The 25,986-nt window shown below is 39.3% G+C and overlaps 2 protein-coding genes across 3 annotated transcripts; one reads left to right on the top strand and one right to left on the bottom strand.

Moving 5' to 3' along the window:
* The first annotated feature begins 7,712 nt into the window (after positions 1–7,712).
* LOC114523068 (Krueppel-related zinc finger protein 1-like) lies at positions 7,713–15,852 on the top strand. Of its 2 annotated transcripts, XM_028543891.1 has the most exons (4): positions 7,713–7,800; positions 8,035–8,139; positions 13,254–14,527; positions 14,749–15,852. In XM_028543891.1, the coding sequence occupies exons 3-4, from the start codon at positions 13,273–13,275 to the stop codon at positions 15,033–15,035; spliced, it is 1,542 nt and encodes a 513-aa protein (XP_028399692.1). In that variant the 5' UTR covers positions 7,713–7,800; positions 8,035–8,139; positions 13,254–13,272; the 3' UTR covers positions 15,036–15,852. The 2 variants fall into 2 exon arrangements, with proteins under 2 accessions (XP_028399692.1, XP_028399691.1); XM_028543890.1 differs by lacking the exons at positions 7,713–7,800; positions 8,035–8,139 and adding an exon at positions 10,208–11,237.
* A 302-nt stretch (positions 15,853–16,154) lies between these two features.
* LOC114523065 (ABC transporter G family member 28-like) lies at positions 16,155–25,526 on the bottom strand. Its single transcript, XM_028543887.1, has 17 exons — positions 25,444–25,526; positions 23,889–24,098; positions 23,581–23,654; positions 23,154–23,372; positions 22,747–23,064; positions 22,126–22,263; positions 21,970–22,053; positions 21,514–21,624; positions 20,990–21,043; positions 20,791–20,888; positions 20,580–20,692; positions 20,085–20,492; positions 19,361–19,566; positions 19,066–19,178; positions 17,236–17,360; positions 17,017–17,160; positions 16,155–16,525 (listed from the first exon to the last, which is right to left on the bottom strand). The coding sequence occupies exons 2-17, from the start codon at positions 23,938–23,940 to the stop codon at positions 16,248–16,250; spliced, it is 2,535 nt and encodes an 844-aa protein (XP_028399688.1). The 5' UTR covers positions 23,941–24,098; positions 25,444–25,526; the 3' UTR covers positions 16,155–16,247.
* Positions 25,527–25,986: the final 460 nt, after the last annotated feature.

Here is a 25,986-nt window from a genome sequence, read left to right as displayed (position 1 = left end):
AAATAGCATCGGGGTGTTTTCAAATTTAAAAATTTACAAAAAATGTTTGTGGATCGGGCCAGGGGGCCGCTTGTTGGAAACACACTAATGTACTGTAGTTTGGGCAGCACTAATGTGCTGTTGTAATTTTCTAACCCCACCCTCCATTGCCATTTTATTTACGCTGCATTTTAAAAGCCATTACTTAGTGCCCAGGCCCCAACTTTAGGTGACAACTTGCAAAGTTCAAACACTTCAACTTTATAACAACATTTGTGTTAAGGTGGAATTAAACTCCACTTGAAAACACGTATTATTCACTCTTTAAAGCATGCACTATTTACTTTGAATTTTAAATTCAAGTAGTACTCTATACGTAATTTCCTTGGTAATCGCCTTTCAACTCGTTAGCCACATGCAATATCACTTGTATGATATTAGATCGTTTGACGTCTGAGCTGACTGGAACGTGATATGGAATATTATAGTATTTTTATAATACCACGGAACTTCGTCATTGGCATATAATTGTTAGATGTTTTAAGATAATCGTATTATTTTTAGACGTTGTTATTTCTGTTAATAATTACATAGTTATTGGGGAAATGATGCATCTCTTAAGACTTTTCCAGAATCTTTTGCAAAGCATAACTCTGAATTCGAACAACATTTTTTTATATTTTGGATTGTTTACACGACGTTAGGATGATAAATATTAAGACTACAGTCAAGTCATACTTATTTTAAGTGTGCTATTGTTTTCTCCTTGATTTCCATCGGTTGCGTGACGATCTATCATCATAAATTATTACCGATATGTATATGCATTGTAATATTGCCTGTCTGGGCGTCGAACTTTCAATGGATTGATTTGCCTTCTCGTTGGAATTAATGGATTGGAATGACTTCGTTTTTCCACGACGGAAAAGTAAAAACGATGAATGATGCCTGTTAAGAAATAAATATATTAGCAGATTAAAAAACATCAAGGTTATTTTTGCTCGGTTATTTCCTGAGTATTAAAGCATATAGGCTTGAAACAGCCTGATCGTATGACAAGGCGATGAAATGAATTTCATATTGAACTCAAAATTCGAGGAAAATCTATTCTTAATAATATACGATTGAATCAGACTCAGTTCAGCTAATCAACTCTGGTATTTATACTAAGTATATTTTATTTTCAAAACATAAACCGCTTAAATGGCCATGGAGACACACTTATATTGTTTATCTATTAGCATAAATATCCCCCGTGCAGAAACGCGTCATTTTCGGAGAAAGTGCGTCATGATGGCATGTCCACAGATATTAAAAAAAAAACACGAAAGATATCTGTGTGATTATAGATACAAATAAATAGATAGCGTTAAAACAAAGGCTAGGTATAACAGGGAAAATTACTAAGTACACATTTGCACAAAACGTTCAAGTCACACATGCAACAACAAGGCTCTATATACAAGGTTGACGCAAAACGCCAGGTGGCTGGCTGTTGTACGAAACTGGATAGCGCGATATCGAAAGGAGAACTAATACTTGGACAAGAACGCTTTCAAACTGCTTGCAGTTATAATAAATAATAATAACTGTGCGCATGTTCCATTTGGTATAGGTTCACATGCGCATAACAATTGATATAAATTATACAGTTCAGTTTTGTTCAGAATTAATAAACCTCAAACTCAATGTAGTTCTTCTTTCTTCACAACTGTATGTATATGAGCTAGTTAATATCATAATATGATACTTGATTATAATATAATAAAACGTGGCTAGTGCTTGAAAATGGTAATTATATGGTTAGCTAGTAGTGCATGATCATGACAATGCAAAGTCTGCCGGGTGTTCAAGTCCATATATTAGGAAAGTTGTTGGCTTAAAATTGGAACAATAATATCCGGTATTTGTGTCGAATAAACGCCTCGTAAGCCTTGCGGAATTTTTACACGTTCTATTCTGAAAAATATATCCTGGAATGAAGGTGAACGGTATAATAACGTAACAGAAAGCAACAACAGAACATGCACCCGTTTTCCGAATTCCAGTTGCCTCGCATAGTCTGAATACACCTTACTCACTTGCTATTAGAGCTATAACCGAAACGTCTGGTCGGGTGTTAAAATGAAAAAGAAACGGTTATCTCAAAATCTATATGAAACAGACTGCTCTCTGCTTGGCACCTACGTGCGTTTTCAAGAGGCAAATATTACTTCACAATAGCACAAATTATATATTGATTGCCAAGTTATGTCACCAGGCATTAGAATGACGCTCTTTGATCCCGCAGAAATGTACCCGGCTCGTAGCAAACGGCGAATTAATGATGCATTAATAAAGAGCGAACAGCCTTTTGTTAATCTGGCTTGATGACTCAGCTTATATTTTGATTCTAAGTTTCATGACAACCGTCAGGATATACGCCATACTTTTTGAAGGGTTCTAGGCGCTGAGCGCTTTATATCCGTAGATAAATGGAGTGGTGGCCTCACAACGAATGTTTTTGTTCGGAATTGCAAAATACAATATCAAAACCAGTATTTTAGTGAGTACTTCACGCAGGGAATTGAGTAAATGAGCATAGGGGGGCCTTGCCCGAGTATTAGCCTGCCCGCAGGGTACATAACACAGTTCGCTGTTTTAATTCAAGACTTACAGATTACAACAACAAAAAAAGGAAAAAAAGGAAAGAAAGTGACTTTTTAAGTTCATGACCGTGAGAAGAAAAAGGACGAATATCTCAGAAAACAAAGTTCACTATCGGGGACACACAGGGCCTACCGAAGTAAATGCCTTTACAAAAATTGCCCTGACGTTATATCATCAAGCGTTAATTTTCATGTAATCATGTTCCCTCATATTATACAGGGAGCTTTATCAGTAACTACGACTACGAGATTCGTCATTCTCGCACATGCAGTTGTCTGCTTACGCCATCGGCCAAAACTCGTAGTCGCCCAGCTTATGAGTACGAGTTTTTCTGGTAAATTTCTTCCTCGAAAGCCCAACGACTACTGAGTTTTGGCTGATGCCTGATGGCGTGGACAAAAGCACCGAGTTTGGCGCGAAAATGACAAATCAGTCGAATCTTGCACTGGTAATCGCTCCGAAAGCTCCCTATTAGAGCCTGCGATGAAGAAGCCTTGTGTGCACAGCGGTATAAAGGGTATCATTGGCTGCAGTCTATTAATATTTTTGCCTCAGCTTCCAAGGCCACCCACGTGGGCTTATCACGATTATTGGAACGATGTTGCCGTACCTACGTGCTGTGCGAGACTTCAGTAATCACAGTTAAATTCTGACGCATATTTTCTGCGTGGACAACGACGGAAACAACGTCATGTTATGAGCAACATTGATAGTACATAGTGAGGTCAAGGACCCTGGCTTCTATATACCGCTAATCAGGTTATCGTTTTGGAAAATATTCAGCGTTAGATAAAATATTAAACTCCGAGTACGCAAGAGGTAACGTTCTGTAAACACGAAAATTTTGCCTTCGAAATCCCCCTAAAACAATATGAAAATCTCCCAAAAGAAAACTTGCGGTTCTCAGACCTTAGAGCTCGTGGATGATAATCCAGTGCACGCTGGGCTCAGATTTCAGGGTTAAGGTTTTAGAAGGGACTAACTGCATATAAAAGTATATTCAGCCTATTCAATATATTGATGCACGAACACTGACGGCCAGTTTGAAAGGATATGGATTATATATTAATTACTAATGTTGTGGAAGAAGCAAAATTTTGCTTCTTATCGTGATTTTTGGAAGATAAAGTCTGATAAAAAAGGCGAGCCTCAAGTATGAAAGAGATCCGCTAACACCCATCGTCGCATTGTCATAATTTCGTCCAACAAATGTAAGCCTAATAATAAGCCTGCGTCAAGTTTTGACGACTGAACATTCTGTCATGTAAATTACGTCAATGGATCATCAAGTACTTCCCGACCTATCTCAACTGACAGCCATTTAAAACCTCAAAGAACGTGTTGAAAGTGGAGGGGAAACTTCGATGTTCATTCGTTTAGTTGGAGGAAATAATCAGTATATTTTTAGGTAACGAACAGAAATGCTCACCGAATAAATGTTTAATTACTTACATATAACTCGCTGTCTTGGATTTTTATCTACATACCTCAAAATAAAATAAATTCGGTCGCAATGCATTATTTTACCACAACACCAGGAATTACAAAAATCAACCACAATTCTTAACGGCTGCTGAAAAACTGCACGTCCTGACATAGTTTTTGCCACTGATTTCTTTTTGAAGAAAAATACTTAGCAATGCCGAGGCCGCGATATTACCCAGCTGCTTGTAGCTGATAAATTCAACGGTATGTCTATGTAGCATTGCTTAAGTGCTATCATTCCCACACTTTCGGTCACACACACGGTTGCACGCGTCGACGAACGTCACAGAAAGAGTGCGATAGACGTCAGGGTCGTACAAAGCAGTAGTTTCTCTACAAATATTAAACTCACACAAAGCCCGGAAGGAAACAGACGTCTTCTACTCCAGATTCGCTTGTCTGATTGTAATAAAGTACAAGTGATTTGCCGTTGTACGAAACTGAATTCAATTGTTTCAAAATGCAAATTGCAATAGCTGCAACTTATTATAACCCATGCGTGTCTTTTACCATGCAAGTGCAGTTGCATCTGTAAAACTTGTGGGAAAATTTGTAATCGTTGCCTATAGATATTAAACGAAACTTTGTGTACAAATCATCACTCCACTCTCTTCAGATTGAATGGCTGAATGCAATGATATTAAACTCCGACCTCGTAAATATATTTCAACTTAGTACTATATTTTGTCAATTGTCTTTAGCACGCGTTATTTTTACGTAATCAGTGTTTGGGACTTTTCAAGTGCCCTGTGAGTTTGCGCGTCACTATTAACTACAAACCACGTCAGCAGAATATGAAAACATTCATCGACAAAAGAGGTACGTGTTCTAAATATGGATGCAGTAGATTGTTAAAAGTATTGATTGCAAAGTTTGTTTGTTTATGTCGTCTGCGCACCAAGTGATCCAACAAGGAAGTTCTTTGAAAAAACGTTACTGAAAAACTATAAAAGGCCTCCCATGCAACTTCCTGATGCAACAATGTGCCAAGGGTAATGACCTTTGAAGTTTGCAAGAACAGTTGATGCTTGCATGATACAGAAAGATAAATATAATCCCAGTGAGTAACAAGATATGCCTAGCTGTTATATCGTTTAGGCAAAGCACGACAGGACGAAAAGTAACCTTCGTTCGAAAACATTGTTTGTATTTTTAGAACCAGTGTAACTCGTGCGTTTTGAGTGCTTTTAAGATGAACCAAATATCGACTACTGAAGATAAACAGAGTACACGCAAGTTTCTACGTCACATGCAAGTCTTCATTCGACCCTTGACGTCTTTACTATAACCTTATTTTCACATCATGCAGGGAAGAACGCTTTCGATTTTTTTCGCTCTGCATATAGCTGATTAAACACTGTCACTTGATCAACAAAAGATGTAGTTCAGTTCAGAATAGTTCAGAGATTTCCAGTGGGGGTGTCCAGCGAAAACACCATGATCATATCAGGAAGAATTTCTGAAGGGTATTTCCTTTATGTACTTTAATTAGGCTGTCAGTTACGTTTCCTCCTGTAGTAACACTGTATCAATAAGAGTTGATCCTTACTGAACCTCTAGGAAGAACAGTTTAGAACTGATAGAGCTATCCAGTATAAATAATGTTAGTTTAGTTTAGGTTTCCTCCTGTAGTAACACTGGATCAATAAGAGATGATCCTTACTGGACCTCTAGGAAGAACAGTTTAGAACTGATATAGCTATCCAGTATAAACAATGTTAGTCTAGTTTAGGTTTCCTCCTGCAGTAACACTGGATCAATAGGAGATGATCCCTACTGAGTACTGGACCTCTAGGAACATGAAATGACAAAGCGGTTCAGTCTAAATGAAGTTGTGCAACGCCTTACGAATAATTTTCCCCTTTTCGAGTATTTTTAAACAGAATCCCTTTTAATTTAGATCTGGACTAATGTGTTGTTCAACATTTACATAATAACTTCAATGTTTTGAAGCACAGAAAATGATATAATTGATGTGTTTTTTTGCCTTCGAAAATTGGACTGAAAATCGAAAATTTATTTGCAATGAAAATTTTTCCATTGGACGCATAATGCACTGCTTCTGATCTGTAGCCTTAGCAACCATGACGACATCGAGTGCTTAATTGAAGGCTAATACTCATCGACATTTCAAATCTAAACATTACAATGAAACAATGAAAGCCCCGATGCAACTGGTTTGCGGTATTGTTAGTACATCACTGCGTAGAAATGTACAGTGTATACAACACACTTCAGAGTGATAGCCGCGACACCTATATTTGTACGCACCGGTATGCTTATAGTCTTAGAAGAAAAGAGTCACCTCTTTGCTTTGTCTAGTTTTTGTTTACGACTACGATTTTTTTTTATTTAAGTGATAACCAAGACTCCTGAAATCTTGTTGACGCTAGAACTAGAAGATTCAGATAGCCGACGCATTTCGATTAGCATTGCTTGTTAAAAAATTAGTACGCATACGCATGCATGCATGGCTTTCCAAAACAACAATGCCAAAGGTCATAGAAATTTATTATGGGAAACTATACTATACTTGCACTCGATTGACTAGAAGTATAGGCAATAAGTTGCATAGCTCAATTGTTAAACGTAGGAAAACATGCATATATGCAAATAACACGCTTTTAAAGCACCCGTATTGCATACGGCATCGGGTTTAATACCCACTTGCAAACGAACAACAACAATCGCATTATCAAATTGTATCATACCGTCAAATTTGCATCACAGGAACAAACTTGTTTGTTCTTGCTAAGTCTGTATATATGAAACAAGCAATATAAAAACGTTTTCGAATTCCTCATGCGCCAAAGACTGAGACTCTGAGTCAACGGTATCAAAAACAGCATTGGAAAGAACTGACGGTCGTAAACGTGGCGACATGCATAGCTACACAACTTGCAAAATGATATATCGGGTATGCCATAAGTTGCCCTTTCCTTTTGACATCAGACATACGGACGACGCGAGTGAATAAAAAACTTACCGTTGTGTCTAATTACAGCCTAATATACCGACCTGCGAGTATGCACAGCCGAAAATCGTGGCGATAAAAGACAAATACAGCGCGTATAAGGCGAACAAATTACTAATTAATAAAAGTATATAAAATAACGGCCGGTACGCAGTACGCTGACGTTTTTAGTCAAACGACACGCGCTGAACTATGGTAAGAATAAAGCACAAAACTGGACATTCTTTACTTACAAATTCCAAACAAATGAACGGAATAGCCCAGTCTGGATATTGCAAATCACTTTCGAAACATCTGCCTTCGTTCGGAAGTCAACAACATTGCATAATTTCACGCGGCCTTGCTCGCGCGAGCTTCTGCTGACGCAATCGCAACGTCACTAGCTGTGGTTTGACGTACTACCAGTGGCCGAGACTACGACATTATTCTAAAAGCTTTTGGCTGGTCATGTACAATCTGTACGTCAGTCGATCACGTCTCGGAGGCGGTAAAAGTAAGGGAAAACAAAAAACAATCACATTGCTAAAGAAGAGCTCAGACACGCTTGTTCTCAGAATAAATATTATCTGCAAATCAATAAAGTTTGCCTTTTGGGCCAGGATAGCCGCATTTTGGACAAGAATAATCGATATATAGGAACTTGTAGTGAATTATAGCAGGCAGCAAAGCTGGGTACGGTTCTTATTTCTTTACACACGAGGACTTACAAACAAGTAAGTTGAGTTACTAGCTTAATTCAATCAACCTCCATGAATTCAAGTTATCAAGGAATTTTCAAGTTTACAACAATACTGCAACTCTCTCTCTTTAGCTATAGATTTATATAGAAATCTTCATCATTCCTAGAGCATCCTCTAATAATTCCGCGCATGCAATTTCGTTTTTCTGCATGTGCACAAGCTATATATAGGCTTAGCTGCTCAAACACATAATCTCTCTTGTTCTAGGAAGAAAGACGGTAAATATACCAAAGTTCCAGCCTTACACCGTTGTTTATCTATCGTTCCCACCCCGAGAACGAGAAGCGAACGATTACCTATTAACTAATTAAGGTAAAAATTATACTTCATGATTTCAGAAATGTTATCATAATTTTTTATCAAACTCGTGAGGTGTAGGAATACCGCATGCATACATATGTCGACTTGCCATATATTTGCATATTATCATGCATGAAATATCTGCTATAGAATATATATATGTATAAATATATATATATATATATATATTATATATATATATATATATATATATATATAAATATATATATTCGGGTGCATGACACCCTTGACCTCTATACAGCCGATGTATCTGGGTGCCTGACAAAGCTGGTGCATGTTTGTGTTTAAGCATATATGCATGCAATGCAAGTTTTGTTTTGTAGTAGTTAGTTCAACGACGGATATCAAAGTTTTAACTTTGGCCGCATGCAAAGATGAGGTGAAAATTTACTCCAACAATCCCGTACGGCATTATGCATGCATTTGTATATTATACATGCGTGAAATAAAAGACTGACCAATATTCCTCTTAACTTTGATATCTTTGACACCTTCTGGATTGCAATGCATATAAAAACTCTAAAATCAAAGGCAGCTTATGATAAAACGACAAAGATTTATAAATAACGTCTTATAATGGCTCGTGGAATAGTAGCTACAGATGTATTCTTTGGGCTGATCTCAAATTCTCAATCATCGCTTTTCAAAAGCCACGTGTTGGACGAACAATAAAAAAGATGATTCATACATGCAAGGTCGATGACGATGGTGATGGACATATAGCTATACGTATTTTTAACAGGGTGTGATTCAGTGCGCTAGTTTGCGATCGTGAAATAATTGTGTGAAAAATTAAGGCTTTCAAAGCCATAACAGAAAATATAGAAGAGGGCCCGGCGTTAAGTAGGTTACTGTCTATGGACAAGATATCTTTTCATGCAGGTATAGTTCAGACACACAACATCCGGCACAGGTTATATATTGTACAGTACTTTCCTTATCGAATCAACACGTTTGAGGTATCATTTTCAGCTCAGCTCAGACACAAACCACGACAGCTAATTACTGTAGAATACCCTGGACCACCACGTTTGAGATATCTTTCTCAGGTATTTCAGACACAAACCACGACAGCTTATTGTAGAATACTACCTACACTAGACCACCACGTTTGAGATATCTTTTTCAGCCCAGTTCAGACACAAACCACGACAGCTTATTGTAGAATAGTACCTACACTAGACCACTACGTTTGAGATATCTTTCTCAAGTAGTTCAGACACAAATCAGTCCACGACAGCTTATTGTAGAATACTACCTATATACTAAATCACCACGTTTGAGATATCTTTTTCAGGTAGTTCCAACACAAACCATGGCAGCTTATTGTAGAATACTATCAACATTCATAAGTGCACTAATTTCCGACGTTTTGGATATTGCGCTGATTTAGAACGATTGACAATGCCAACCATGGAATATACTGCTCAGTTGTCATTGAGAAGCACGCAGGACAGTGAGTTATCACTGATGCGCACAACGGGCTTTCAAGTCACACCTTAACTTAAGACAATGTTTGAAGCAAAGCTATAGATTAATAGGAGATGATCTGTGGACCTCTATAGAAAAAAACAGTTTAGAACTGATAGAATAATCCAGTATGAATAAAGTTAGTTCGGTTTAGGTTTCTTCCTGTAATAACACTGGATCAATAAGAGATGATGATTACTGGACCTGTAGGAAGAACAGTTTAGAACTGATAGAGCTTTCCAATATAAATAAGGTTAGTTTAGTTTAGGTTTCCTCCAGTAGTAACACTGAATCAATAAGAGATGATCCTTACTGAACCTCTAGGAAGAACAGTTTAGAACTGATAGAGCTTTCCAGTATAAATAAAGTTAGTTTAGTTTAGGTTTCCTCCTGTAGTAACACTGGATCAATAAGAGATGATCCTTACTGGACCTCTAGGAAGAACAGTTTAGAACTGCTAGAGCTATCCAGTATAAATAAAGTTAGTTTAGTTTAGGTTTCCTCCTGTAGTAACACTGGATCAATAAGAGATGATCCTTACTGGACCTCTAGGAAGAACAGTTTAGAACTGATAGAGCTATCCAGTATCAATAAAGTTAACTTAGTTTAGGTTTCCTAATATAGTGAAACTCGATCAATAGGAGATGATACTTACTGGACCTCTATAGAAAGAACAGTTTAGAACTGATAGAGCTATCCAGTATAAATAAAATTAGTTTAGGTCAGCCTTCTGTAGCAGGCACACAAAAGGAAATATTTAGAGAGCCCGCTATAGCCTATATATTTATTTCATATATAAATAAAGAAATTTCAACTCGGTGTTTTTATCTGACTCAGAGAAACACCGTCGATTAACCAATATGGTGAATATAGGAATTTCTATACGGAGAGAAGCCTAAAGACTGATAGTCTGATATTGTGCTAAAATCTTCAGTGCAGGTGCAATAAGTAATCGCACTTGTTCAAAACAGACCTCCACGGAGAACCGTTCATAGTTACTCAATTTGTTTACTTTGTGGTCTCTTCGGGAAAGCAGTGCAGATTTATAGGAATTATGCGCAAATATTATAACATAGATGGCATCATGTACACCCAATAACGATTATGTTATAGCTCTGCTGTACTTGTGACTTTATTGAGTTTTCCATGGAGGGGGTAAGGTTTTTTCAATGAATGTTCCATATGTGTTAAGAACATTGGAAATAAGTACTATAGTTGTGCATGTCGCTATATTGCTATATCTACACTCTTGAAGGGCTAATGATCATTGTACTATAATACTAGGGAGGGTCTGTGTAGCACTCTATGTCATATGTCAATACACAAGTGGCTGCAAAGAATTTACTAGAACTTTACCCACAATTAAGGCAGTGTGTCTGATTGGGGCAGCTCATTACAATAAATATATTATTCACAACTCGAGAGTCCTGCCAACTCAATTATAGTCAATTGGCTAAGATGTAAAGCACAACATAATAGAGTGATGCTAGTTAGCTTAAACAATTCAGAACGTCTAAGTGCAGTACAGACGCTGTAACCCTTCGCACAAACCCAAGTTTCTGAGAACTAAGTTTCTTACAGTACTTTCAGTTTGGGCTAAGTTGTTGGAAGATGTCAAGGTTTGTATATTGCCAGAATACGTACTGCATGGGTGTAAATAGAAACGAGTAGTGTTTGTTAGAAGTGTGCCAGGTATATTGTCAGTGCGTATAGCTTTATATGAACACGTATACGATTCTTATTAAATGCAATCTTTCGTGTATACATTGCAATCGTGCAATCGTGTCTGCATTGCAATTATAGCTTAATTACTACCCTTCCTATTATTTTGTTGCAATTCTGTGCCGTTTGATACAGTAGACGAACACCAAAAACCGAATAAACAAAATTTCGTTGAATCAAGTTCTTATAACAGAATTCGAAAAAACTGTTGCAAATTCGGAAAATCACCAAATTGCATGTATTCCTAAATATGAATTGTCTAGCGGATCGCTCCGGTGAAGCGAATTATGATGACGTTATAGGATACATCTAGGATTTTTAGGGTTATTTTTAGGTATTCTGTTAGATTTGCAAAGCTTTTTGAAATAATGTCATCTTTTCAACGCCAAACTAGAATGGGGCTGTTTACCTGTTAAAATTTTAAGAAAGCGAACTAAAGTATATTCATCAGCCTGACATGATGCATGATTAATGTCAATAAAGATAATTATGGCGGCAATGATATGTATGCTTATTTGTAGCTGATATAGAGTTATAAATGGCAACACGAACGTATTACTACAAGTGAGCCTCGAGGCTAATAATGTGTGTTTTGACACAGTAAGCGATACTTGCATTGTTGTTTATCAGACCTCGTGTTGGCGATGCATCTCTACACGATAGCGTGAAACGTCGCTGGGACCTGCCACCTGTTGTAAAATAAATATTTCTGTAAAGACCGACAGACGCTCACAATTTATGGGAAAATGTTCTAGATATTTGCCTTACGGGTATATACAGAGGAGGAGGGGCAATCCTCATTATGCTTACTTCGAGGTGTTTTGCACCAGTGGCTTACAACTTCCTGTGCTAAGCTCTGATTGCAAAACCGCACACAATTTAGCGATTTTGCGACGCATTCGCATTTCGCAGTTATCATTAATATTAATCCAGCTACTGGTGCTGTTGTTCGTGACTATTATCCCACAATGATAGGGTATAGTGTTGTTTTTCAAACCATATGGTCACGCCTAATTACCTGGTGGTGTCTTTTCAATGGAACACGTAGACAGTTAAGAAAGTACACTTCTTCTGCACGAATGAATAATATAAACAAGTTCTTAGAGCGTTTGCCATTAACTTCAAAGAAGTCTTATAGTATGTTTCAAGGAGGAATATTTTACTTGTCAATTCTGGTCGTCGTATATCCTACGAAGACCACAAATTGAATATTAATCGCGCTACATGCCCCGTTTGCATTATACTCGATTTATTGGCACAGCAGGGCTAAAATGAGTACCCGTGTGCCTACTTATGGGTCTGGGACTGGGTCTAGTCGCAAACCCCAAAGCATCTATGGACTGTTTGGAGGGACAGGAAATATAAGTCTGAAATCATTTGTCCCTCCAAACAGTCCGTAGATGCTTTGCGGTTCATGACTAGATCCAGTACTCTGCTCGATTGGGAAATGGCTAATTTCATACGTACCCGGGCTTCGTATTGGTAGCCTGGGCACTAATAAAACTGGGCACGGGGACCCATTTTAGCTGTGCCGTGCCAAAAAATTGACAGTATAGTGTATGTAAACGGGGCTATCGTGATATGAGGTTACGTTGATTTGAAGCATTAACAGATCACTGCCATAGTGCAAGTTTTGACGGTTAGATCACAGGTTAGACGTAAAGCAGTGACCTGTTTCCATTGCGCAAGATTCTCAGCAAAGATGATTCCGGCTGTTTAGTCCATTCGCTACGTTCGCTGCCGGAATCTTTCGTAAAAAAAGCTTCTTAACCCAACATATGTGCATGCATAATTTCCTAGCCAAGCAGCCAAGCGAAGACGTAAGTGTTCTTAGATCACCTAGCAAAAAAAAGATGCGTGTTGACTGTTGAAAAAGCCAGTTCATGTCCTAAAATCTCCTCCTCTCTTCCCAGGTACTTCAGTTATATCGCTATGACGAAATCAGAGATGCAATGGGAGAGAAACTTCGACGAAGAGCGAGCTAGCAGCATCGCCAGGCGTTTTGCCATCGAGGATTTTGCTTTAAAATATCGCACGTCATTAAGAACCGCCGAAGAACTGCTCACGTCAGGAATGACTGTGGAAAGACACGCTGACGAATCCAAAGGCCCCAAATCCCCGGATATAATCGAGATCGATGATACGTCGAACGAAACAAAACTCGAGAGTCATGAAGATATGGAGGTTGATGTGGAGCGACTAGATACAGACCATGAACTCGTTTATCGTGAGCGTGAGAATGATCGTAAACAAGCAACAAAGATTCCACCGTTCGGTTATCATCGTAGCCGGCAGTTTTCCCCGCGTTCAAGGAAAGTATTTGTGTTTTCCAGTAAGCCAACGAGTCCCACGGATACATTCAACAGCCATAGCTACCCAAGTCCGCGGTTTAGCTCTCAAACGTGGCCGTATTGCGCAACCTACCCGCACCTCGCCCGCGAAACCAGTTTCGCCCGCAGTTATCCCCTCCTTTACAACATGACTGGGTCAAAAACCCTACCAAGGCATGTTCCTATTGAATTACTAAGAAATTACTACAGCGGTGGACAGACAGTCGATGAAAAGCGCAAGCCGAAAGAAGCACCACATGAAACATCCCAGGAAGAATTGTCTCGTATACAAAAACCCCGAATGCTCACACTCCAAGCAGAAAGATCCAGACGATTTGCACCACCCCGGCGATTTTCACCATCGGAAGAACGACCCCGCGCTTCTGCACCTCCAGAGGAAAGCCCTCGAATTTTTATACCATCACAAGCAGGCCCTCGGGTATTTTTGCCCAAGGAAGAAAGAGCCACACCGAGGACCTTCGAAGAAGAAAATGCACGTTGGTCCAAAATGTCGGACGAAAAATCCGAAACATTCTCGTCAAATGGCGTAAGATTTGAGAGACTATACGAGAAACGACCCCGTAGTTATACACCACCCAGTGTAAAAGAGGAACTAAAGCAAAGCCTTTTGAAGCCACGAAGGCATAGCGATGACACTGTTAGTAATGTCAATCGTCCAAGCGTACTCGTAATGCAAAGATCACTCAGCAATCCGATAACTACCTGTCACGACCATGGCGAAGATCACTGTGAACCATGCTCTTGGACCGAAGAAAATCAGCTCACCGATTCTGACTCTTCGGCCACACCCCCCTTGGCACAGGAAGGATCGTTATCCAGTGGTGACAGCAGTAAAGGTAAGATCAGTGGGAACAATGTTTCATGTTGTATAACAAAGAGGCATAAGCGAAGAATTAGAGAATGTTTCCGACAACAGGTACTTCACCTTTTCCAAGTGCACTTTAGAGGTTAAAAATATGACATTTTGTTACAGAAATAGGTGAAAGGAAATAGGTGAAGGGCATATGCTACCGCTTTGTCAACTCTGAACTTACGACGATTTTTTCTCAATTTTTAGAAGACAAACCGCATAAATGTCAGATCTGTGGCCGAGCTTTCAGAAAGCACAGCGCCCTCGTTATTCACCACAGAGTGCACAGCGGCGAGAAACCATACCGCTGTCCAGAGTGCTCGAAAAACTTCTCGATATCCGGCAATCTAAGACGTCATTTTCTAATTCACACAGGAGAACGGCCTTACGTTTGCCCTGAATGCTCGAGAGCGTTCAATAACCCCAGCCATTTGACAAGACACAGAAGAAAGCTGCATGCCGACTTTCGTCGGGACCAGTTGGCGGGAAAGTAAACAAGTGATCGGAGATATTCGCAAACAATCGGAAGAAACTTCGTAATGTCATCGGATAAACATCGTGGAAGGTTCGTAAACAGCGCTCCCAAGAACAAAGTTGCTGACGATTTGAAACGCATCGCACATTAGCAAAGTATTCAACACTTATTAAACATCATTTAGTGAACAATAGCTAAACTTAGCTTAGGACAAACAATTTTGAAAGAATAGTGAATGTGCATGTCATAGACATTTGTTATAAATTTCTAGATCACAGATATGTTTATAGGCATAGCCATGCAATAAGCAGCATTAATTTCGTTCATTTGTAATAAGTTAAGTTGTACATAACGCATATATTCATATCTAAAACGCTAGGTGGAACATTTGAGAAATGAATGATACAATATAAATCACGTTACATACAGTCATCACCTGAATATGGTATAACCAATATGACGACAACGCAAAAAATGTTATTGTGTATAGAGCGGCAGAAATTAGTATCAGTTAACTTATTTTATATTAAATTATTTCAAACTGTTATTTCAATTTGTTATTTTTCCTTTTATGTTCGTACTTTCACATTTTCTCATTTCTCCTTTCTTTTTTCCTTAAATAAGTTCGGGGTATTTATAATCTTAATCTTCATACTCTCGCCCTCCGCCCACTCCTCTTATCCCTTCCTCTCACCCCTCTCTTATTTTTCTCACCACAATCCCACCATTCATCCTTCTTCACTATCCCATTCCTTCCTTCACGATTCCTCTGTTATCATTCCTTCCTACCCCCACCACACCACACCACACCACACCACACCACACCACACCACACCACACCACACAACACCACACCACACCACAACACCACCACACCACACACACTACACCACACCACACCACACCACACCACACAACACCACAAACAACACCACACAACACCACACCATACCACACCACACCACACAACACCACACAACACCACACATACCACACCACACCACACCACACCACACAATACCACACCACACCATACCACACCACACCACACCAACACCACACCACACCACCACATCCATCATCCTTCCCCACCCCCACTCCCCCCGATTATGCGCGGCACATATTTCCATTTATGCGCCGGCATTCTCTTTTAAATTCCGGCCGTTAATTTATTTACGTACAACACTTTATATACAATGTTGATTAGAAAAATACCGCGCCTGACAACATATCACTTCTGCTGTCCTCTTTTAGTAAATAAGAACAAAAACAAAGCGATTATTCTGAAACCAGTTCCCAAAGCAAGCAGCACTCCGACACACAAATTATAACTGTTTAAATCGTAATGATTTACGTTCCCCATTCTGCTCACAAGGTCCCCCAAAGCCTCAGAGTTCTCCCTTGCTTCGACCTCGAATATCGCCTCTGCAACCCATCTCGAGAAAGAGAGGTTGTAAAGTATTGTCGCGATAAATGTGTCGTCCAATTTGCACAACTCAGGCGTGCCACCTGAAGTGATGACAAAATATCGCAATATTACTCTGAGTCTATATCTGCGGCCGGTTGTATCAAGCCCGTTTAGCTTAAACGGTGGATAAGTTCAAACTTGAAAGTACGTCTATCGTTTTATTCAACAAGTAAACAAAATGTTTTTGACCTTAATACAAAGCTACTGTTTATAACTACATATTCAGTGCATAATATTCAAGTTGACTCATTCAAGAGAGTTGTAAGAGTGATATTTAATTTTGACTTATCCACCGTTTAAGCTAAACGGATCCACCGTTTAAGCTAAACGGGCTTGATACAACCGGCCCCAGAAATGTAGCGAAAATTAACCGAGCAATCCAATGCTATGTTGACTATCGAGATATTTCCTATTTGCAGTGCTTATCCACGAAATTAAACAAGGTGAACAGATCCTTGGTTTGTGATACTGTGTTTATGCTATTACATGAAGATGACAACTACACGAAAGTTTGCAATTGAGGATCACTAACCTGAGAGCAAGGCCATGATAACTGTGGTCACAACGGCAGCCATTTGAGAGTTTCTTGGTGTCATCAACAGAGACATGATGTATCCCAGACCGGAAAGATAATACCAAGCGCACACAAATACTGCATAATGCAGAGCAAATGGCGCTAAAAGGAAATATTATGAATAAAGTTTAAAAACTATTGCCTGATGTACGATTACCCTCTGAATTTTACACTCACCTAAGAACGAGGCGATGCTATAATATATACTCAGATAAACGGCGGGTGATATCAACAACACGGGGATATTTGACAGGTTTACGGCAAGAAAATAACTTAAACGATTTATACCAGCAGCACTCTCTCTGAAATATAGAAAACTGATTTGAAACACAGCTCAAAAATGATACAGTTTCTCCATCATAAGTTGGGTAGCTTTACAAGGCTTACGAGCCTCAGTTGATGAGCTGCGGATGGACAACAATTTTTTAATTGTTTTAGCATGACAACCGTTGAAAGAAAGAAATAAAGACTCGACTATGGTCGAATAAGCCGTTTTCCGGCGGACCCGATCATGGTCGAATACGCCATCTTCCGCCAGACTCGACCATGGTCGAATTCGCCATTTTCCGCCGGACTCGACCATAGCGGAATACGCCAACTCGACCTTGGTCGTATTCGTTATTTTCCGGCGAATATGACCATGGTCGTATTTGCCATTTTCCGGCGAATATATGACCATGGTCGTATATGACCATGGTCGTATACGACCATGGTCGTATTTGCCACTTTCAAGCCAATATGACCATGGTCGTATTTGCCATTTTCCGGCGAATATGACCATGGTTGTATTTGCCATTTTCCGGCGAATATGACCATGGTCGTATTTGCCATTTTCCGGCGAATATGACCATGGTCGTATTTGCCATTTTCCGGCGAATATGACCATGGTCGTATTTGCCATTTTCCGGCGAATATGACCATGGTCGTATTTGCCATTTTCCGGCGAATATGACCATGGTCGTATTTGCCATTTTCCGGTGAATATGACCATGGTCGTATTTGCCATTTTCCGACGAATATTACCATGGTCGTATATTTGCCATTTTCCGGCGAATATGACCATGGCCGTTTTTGCCATTTTTTTGCGAATATGACCATGGTCGTTTTCGCCATTTTCCGGCGAGTATTACCATGGTCGTATTTGCCATTTTCCGGCGAATATGACCATGGTCGTATTTGCCATTTTCCGACGAATATGACCATGGTCGTATTTACCATTTTCCGGCGAATATGACCATGGTCGTATTTACCATTTTCCGGCGAACATGACCATGGTCGTTTTTGCCATTTTCCGGCGAATATGACCATGGTCGTATTTGCCATTTTCCGGCGAATATGACCATGGTCGTATTTGCCATTTTCCGGCGAATATGACCATGGTCGTATTTGCCATTTTCCGGTGAATATGACCATGGTCGTATTTGCCATTTTCCGACGAATATTACCATGGTCGTATATTTGCCATTTTCCGGCGAATATGACCATGGCCGTTTTTGCCATTTTTTTGCGAATATGACCATGGTCGTTTTCGCCATTTTCCGGCGAGTATTACCATGGTCGTATTTGCCATTTTCCGGCGAATATGACCATGGTCGTATTTGCCATTTTCCGACGAATATGACCATGGTCGTATTTACCATTTTCCGGCGAATATGACCATGGTCGTATTTACCATTTTCCGGCGAACATGACCATGGTCGTTTTTGCCATTTTCCGGCGAATATGACCATGGTCGTTATTGCTATTTTCCGGCGAATATGACCATGGTCGTATTTACCATTTTTCGGCGAACTCGACCATGGTCGAATTCGCCATTTTCCGCCGGACTTTACCATGGTCGAATTTACCATTTTCTGGTGAATACGAGCATGGTCGAATACGCCATTTTTCGGCGAACTCGACCTTGGTCGAATGCACCGTTTTCCGGCGGACTACTGCATTTAGTGACGTATACATTAAACAACTACATCGTTACTTCCATTAATAAATTTCATAGATTTTAAGTACCTCCAAAACACCATCCTGTGCAATCCGAAGCCTCTCAAAGCTGCAACAACAGCTATTTGACCCACTGCTATGTTTCCAAACACTGTAGCTTCAGGTACATCAAGTATAGTTATCTACAGAAAATCAATGGTAGAATATTGGCTCGATATAGCTGTTTCAGAAGCGGTCAGAACGTTGGGTACATTTCTAGTGTTGTTTGTTGATCAGGAAACTTTTATTTTAACCATGCAGTTTTTATGTCCATCAAATGTTTGGATGAATGGTAACACACAAAGAGCTCTGAAATATTGAATACCTCACGGAACAGAAGACCCAGGGCCGCACCAGCTATCAGCGCCATAGCTTGATCGAGCAACAGAGTCTTAGACATGCGCAGTTGAAGCACAAACTCTCGTTTAAGGAATACCCCAAGTTGGGAGAAGAAGCCCAGACGATGGATTTTTGCTTTTCCTTCGCCGCTTTCTGGGCATGGGGATGGATCAACTTGAATGGCTTCATTTTCTAAAATAAGAACGGTATTATCATTCCTGAATCTCAAGGAAGAGCATTTTAGAACTGAACAGAACTATCCAGTGTCAATGAAGTTAGTTTTTAGGATCTCTGTTGTAGTCAACACTGGATCAATAAGAGATGATCCTTACTGGACCTCTAAGAAGAACAGTTTAGAACTAACAGAGCTATCCAGTATAAATAAAGTTAGTTTATTTTAGGTTTCCTCCTGTAGTAACACTGGATCAATAAGAGATGATCCTTACTGGACCTCTAGGAAGAACAGTTTAGAACTGATAGAGTTATCCAGTATAAATAAAGTTAGTTTAGTTTAGGTTTCCTTCTGTAGTAACACTGGATCAATAAGAAATAATCCTTACTGGACCTCTAGGAAGAACAGTTCAGAACTGATAGAGCTATCCAGGATAAATGAAGTGAGTTTAGTCTAAGTTTCCTCCAGTTGTAACACTGGATCAATGAGTTCCCTGTCTAAATAACAGTTTCTATTGATTTAGTAACAGTGTACATACGATTACGTCCAGAAAAGTCGGTCAATGTGACGTCAGTGACGACACTCGTTTCATCGCTGGATTTGCCGCCCGGCATAACCTCATTCAAAGGCGTGTTTCCAGTTGTCTCGGCTGAGCTGCCATTCCTTCGTATTCCCACATCCTTTTCACCATAAATAACATCTGATCGGACCTCCGCACCAACTTCATCAACAATCGTCTCATGTTTCTCCCATTCTTCGAAGAGGTTGACATAGACATTCGTTCCACTGACTGACCCAGAAATAACGTCCATATAAAAGTCCGCCGGATTAACATTTAATGGCAGGGGATATCCAATTTTAGAGAAATATGTTGCGGCTCCCTCAACTGAGCCAGAGTAAACAGTACGACCACCATAGCCAAGGAATATAACCCTATCGAATAGTTCTAAGATAAACGAAAATGGTTCATAATGAACAATATAAGCGACGTTAAAACAGCGACTAAAAATGCAGTATTTTTATAAAGACGTACTTAAAATCTCAAATCGTGGTTGATGAATCACGCAGCATATTGTCATATTGGTACTCGAGGCCACCGTATTCAATGCCTTCACCACAACCAAGCTGGTTGAACTGTCCAAACCTCTGCAAATGAAAAAACAATTTGAAAAATACGGAGCTTGTGATTGTACAGAAACATCCAGTCGAACATTCACAACTTAGAATGAAGTTAGTATACATACGTAGTTGGTTCATCCAGAAACAAGATGGTTGGATCAGCCACTAGTTCCATACCAATGTTCACACGTCTTCTCTGCCCTCCTGAAATGCCGCGAGTTTCCTGAGAATTTTGAGAAAATGAATACTAAATTAGCAATCTGCATGCAAACGACAAGAATTTCTAGTTCTAACACCAACATCGGAAGAGATAGGCGACGGTACCTCGTCTCCAATTTGTGTGTTGGCTATCGATTTGATGCCGAGGAATGACATCACCTTAAAAGACAAGAAAATATCAAGCCAGATGCATACAACACGATTACAATTAGTTTAGGTTTCCTACTATGTTAGCCGCGAGATAATCCACGCTATCCCTCTAGGGAAAATGGGCTGATAAAATCAACCAGTATTATAGCAACACTAACGCTTGTATTCTAAAGCTTGCTCGCATTCAAACTCATTGAACGGAAGATCTTAATCTCATCGTAACGACTCCATATGACAGTATTTCCACATGAATAAGAGCTTGGATTTTATATTGTGTTACAACTTCGCTTCGCGTCGCGCGAGTAAACTCGCCTAGTGGAATTGTGGAAAACGGGTTTAAGACAGCACTTTCACATTGATCAGTTAACAATAATTGCTTTGCCACACTTAATAAATGTTAGTGAGGTTTTAGAATACAGACGTAAATGAACAAGTGTTTTGGGACAGTTTCGGTTACGTCATGTATGATAACTATTTACCCGTTTGACGATTCTTTCGTATTCATCGACGTCAGACGGCGGAGGAAGACGAAGCACAGCGTTGTAGTACAGTACTTCCTTAGCGGTCAGTGAGCGATGCATGATGTCATCCTAAATGAAAAGAAATTTGAATACACTGATACCCCCAATTCATCGCCTGAGATCGTTGATCTTTCCGCACGTACTAGGCCAAAAAATATTATGCCAAATCCACTGTAGCTTGTTGATAGACCTTCTGTGAAATATGAATTATTTCAAATATCTCTCGAGTATGTAGCATTAATGTATATGAGATCAATTATAAGATAAACTATATTACTTTCGTAACCAAATTAGGCTCTGATGGAAGGGGTTGTAATTAGCGACATTGTAATGTACGTAATTTCTTACGCCGGTCAAAGTGGCAAAATACGAACATACGCAAGTGACTAGTTTGTTGTAATCAAGTATCCTCACCTGAGGTACAAATCCTGTAACTCCTTTGTAGTCCTGCATACCCGTCACTTTCTTTCCGTTTACTTTTATAATTCCTCCAGCGTTCTAGAAATAAAGTAACACCACATACGTTATCAAAGAGTTCCCAAATATCGAATAAATCATTAAAATACTTACACCGTAATAGGCCTTGCCGCATAGTACATTTAAAAATGTTGTTTTCCCTGCCCCAGAAGGACCCAGAACAGCGGTAACCTGACCAGCTCTTATTTCTCCTGTGACTCCTTGTAACAAAACTTTTCCTTTGTTTTCACCCTGCAGATGGAAATAGAATATGACTTATGAAAGGAGGCCCCATAGAGTTCAAACCAGTATAAATAAAGTTAGTTTAGTTTAGGTTTCCTCCTGTGGTAACATTGGATCAATAAGAGATTATCCTTACTGGACCTCTAGGAAGAACAGTTTAGAACTGATAGAGCTATCCAGTATAAATAAAGTTAGTTTAGTTTAGGTTTCCTCCTGTAGTAACATTGGATCAATAAGAGATGATCCTTACTGGACCTCTAGGAAGAACAGTTTAGAACTGATAGAGCTATCCAGTATAAATAAAGTTAGTTTAGCTTAGGTTTCCTCCTGTAGTAATACAGGATCAATAAGAGATGATCCTTACTGGACTTCTAGGAAGAACAGTTTAGAACTGATAGAACTATCCAGTATAAATAAAGTTAGTTTAGTTTAGGTTTCCTGCTGTAGTAACACTGGATCAATAAGAGATGATACCTCTAGGAAGAAACTTACCGTCGTCAAAGTTAGACTCAGTTTCTCAAAACTGATATCATAACCATTCTTCTTGAGACACGTTCCCTCGTCGACATCTTGATCTATCGTTAAGCGACTGATAGCCAGGCGTATTCCATCTCTCAGATTGTATCTTTGGCTCAATGTACGTTTGCCTCGAATACGTCGAAAGTACAAGTCAAAGTAGAAATTGATCTTTCGCCGGTTGTTAAAGTACAGAAGAATGAAAAGAAAGATTGCAAGAAGGCAACTGTTGAAGATGATTCCAATGTACAAAGTATTTGGTGACTTCCCTCCTTCGCCGCAGTTTGAAATCGCCTGGGGGGTGAAAATACGATTACTTTGGCATTAAAATCTCATTGAATTCAAAGAAATAGACGAAGTTTCATTCTTAATGCTAAACTTACCAAACATTTCACCGGCCAATTACTTCCCTCACGACAAAAATGTCCCGCAGGGCATTTTAACCGTGTTGTTGTATTTGGGCAGTAAAAACCTTCAAGGCATTTGAAAGGTTTGTGATGACCGGGACATAAAATAGCTTTAGTGTGCTCGTTGAATATTGGCGTGTCATGATAAGGAAGACAACATGTCTTGTATCTACCGCATCGGTCTTTGTCAGTCACCTATAACAGGTGTAAACACATGTCAGTTGATGCAGGCTGATTAACGAAGTCATGTAATGTGATCACAGGTCAGATTATTGCTTTAACCAACATATCAGATCGGGGCAAAGTGCTGAAACTAGGGGAGACAGGGAGGTGGGTGATATGAAATTAAGAGGCGAGCTCTGGTAGAGATAGCCTCCATTTCACGAGTTCGCTGGCTACTTACCAAAATATTTTGATCACAAAAGGCACCCATTGGACACGGTTTTAAACACACCTGGTTTTTTTCGCAGAAGTAACCTAGATACAACGCATTGAACAGTTCAAAATTTGGCAACCATTCAGGTGGAAACAAACGGAACGAAAGTGAGCGATTGCGTCAGGTTGCGTGACCTTGCCCCAACTCCCATGTAAGGACCTCTTACCTAACTAAGAAGACCCAGAAGTCACTCTGGTTTTTGGGATTGAAACTACTCCGCGCCATGTTGCGAGAAACGACCAGCAAAATGGATGCAAAGTGTTTCATGTGCGTACCTGCAGGACATGGTAAAACATCGAAACCATTTGTTGAATAAAATCCATCCATACACGCGCTCAGATTCCATGGGGCTGAACAAGGATCAGTTGTGAAAACAACTTTCTCTACGGTGGCGTTTTGCCCATCGGCACATACGGGTATATCGGAGCAACAGTACCGGGCATATTCCCGATGACAGCATTTTCCCGTAGGAGTAGGTATTGGAACTGAAAATTAAATTGTTTATTCTTTAGTTCGGAGACCAGCAACTGATTTTCCCAATTATTAATGCAGACTGAAACTTAAACTTTATTTATATAGCAGCTTTCAGTTCTTCCTAAGTTCGACAATGGATGGTCTTTACTGGGTGGACTTCGCTCTTTCACTGAGGAAGAAAAGCCAGCGGATTAGAACTGGTTGAGCTATATTCTGATCAAACAAGTTTTTTCGACACGAGATTCCGCTGTATGACATTAAATGCGCGGTCTCTTGTCATTCGTTATTATTATTTTTTTCATGGAATTTTTCATTAAATTTTAAGCAAACCTTGAGGTCTCAATGCCTAAAGGTTTATTTAATATGATAGACGTTGCATGTAATTGCTCGAACGTCGCGCTAATATATAATAATAATATACAAAACTCGAAATGTTCAGTTCAAATTATTTTTAAGCAGCCCAGTAACGTAATATAATCCTTTTTAAAATGAGCTATCGTTAGTAGAAAGGTGATTAGGAAAATCAAACGTTGTGGTCTAGTGTAGGTAGTATTCTAGCAACAATAAGCTGTTGTAGTTTGTGTCTGAACTACCTGAATAAGATGTCCCCGTCAAATGTCGTGGTTCAGTGTAGGTAGTATTCTACAATAAGCTGTCGTGGTTTGTGTCTGAACTACCTGAGAAAGATATCTCAAACGTGGTGGTCCATCTAAAACTATAGATTTATGTATAAACATATGGTATAATAAAGACTATCAATATAATGGTTAAAGAAATTCACAAATGAACTTCCGTTTCAACTCATGTCCTGAGGACGTTTTGATGGGAAAAAACAAAGGTGGATTTAGCCCAATATCCAAGTAAATTATGATGAGCTGGTCGTTCGAATTTGAACACAATGACGTAAAGACAAATGAAATTATATCACTCCTTTCTTGACTCAGAAGTAACCCTAGCTTTTAACTTTGCATAGCGTCAAACTCAAAAAACAATAGAGCATTATGGTGATAATGTTGAGCAGATGATAGTGCAGTGATCGTTAAGTAGAAGGTTAAGACTAAACTGCAGTGCTGTCTGCAATATACTTAGCCTGCTAAATAGACGTAATTATTTCTGACTTCTTCGGACATTAATCCATAACGACGTTCAGTTACTCCATAGCCCTCCATATTTTAGTCAAATCGCTTCTGATTGGTAGGTAAATGACACAAACACTTCTGAATCAAATTTCGAGATAGCTTGGACTTAAACAATCAGCACAAACCAGTAGCAAACTGTTCTCGTATATTACAAGCTTCCAGAAACAAAGCAAGATTTTGCGTGTGTTATTAAAACGGTATACAAAATTATAAGTACCTTCACATAGAGGATCTTTAGCCAGAATTTCCAAAGAAATGCAATGGAGCAAAACCAGTAATAATCCGATGTGTTTGAAAACCTTCATTTGAATTTGAAAAGGCCAAAACCATTGAATATATTCGTGCAAGGATCAATCCTCCAATGAAATTGAATTGAAAATGTCAAGGCTGCCTTTTAATGAGTTTAATCGCGAGTTTAATGAATTGAAATCACACGTATGATATCTGCAGTTACATACTCATCGAAGTTCGGAATGCAATTACTCCAATTAGATTGGAGGCAAACTTTGCATATAATTTGAATAGAGAGGGTGTTATATTTTTGTCCAGTTAAAGCGTATGTATAGATAAAGAGCACAGGAAAACGTCATGGTCTCCATGACTGTAAGGAATGTTTGTACCTTATGATCAAGTCGAGGCTGTCGAGCTGTTAATTGTAAAAAGCTGCGCTGCCTTTCAAATTGCGATAGCAGCTCCCTTAATAGGCAACGTCCAACTGCCTTTTTTTAGCCATACAGGTGTACAGGAATTTGCGGTAAGT

Source organism: Dendronephthya gigantea, unplaced genomic scaffold (assembly GCF_004324835.1).
Source record: "Dendronephthya gigantea isolate DGI-Jeju-01 unplaced genomic scaffold, DenGig_1.0 000026F, whole genome shotgun sequence".
NCBI lineage: Eukaryota > Metazoa > Cnidaria > Anthozoa > Malacalcyonacea > Nephtheidae > Dendronephthya > Dendronephthya gigantea.
The sequence above is the reverse complement of the archived record's forward strand: the minus strand, read 5'-3'. Positions and strand labels throughout refer to the sequence as shown.

Excerpts from the sequence above, each read along its gene's own strand:
- LOC114523068 (XM_028543890.1), top strand. Across the intron at positions 14,528-14,748 it reads CAGTGGTGACAGCAGTAAAG|AAGACAAACCGCATAAATGT; the intron begins GTAAGATCAGTG and ends CTCAATTTTTAG.
- LOC114523065 (XM_028543887.1), bottom strand. The coding sequence starts at position 23,940 with ATGGATGGATTTTATTCAACAAATGGTTTCGATGTTTTACCATGTCCT. Across the intron at positions 22,054-22,125 it reads GCGGCAAGGCCTATTACGGT|AACGCTGGAGGAATTATAAA; the intron begins GTAAGTATTTTA and ends CTTTATTTCTAG. Across the intron at positions 20,889-20,989 it reads ACACACAAATTGGAGACGAG|GAAACTCGCGGCATTTCAGG; the intron begins GTACCGTCGCCT and ends CAAAATTCTCAG.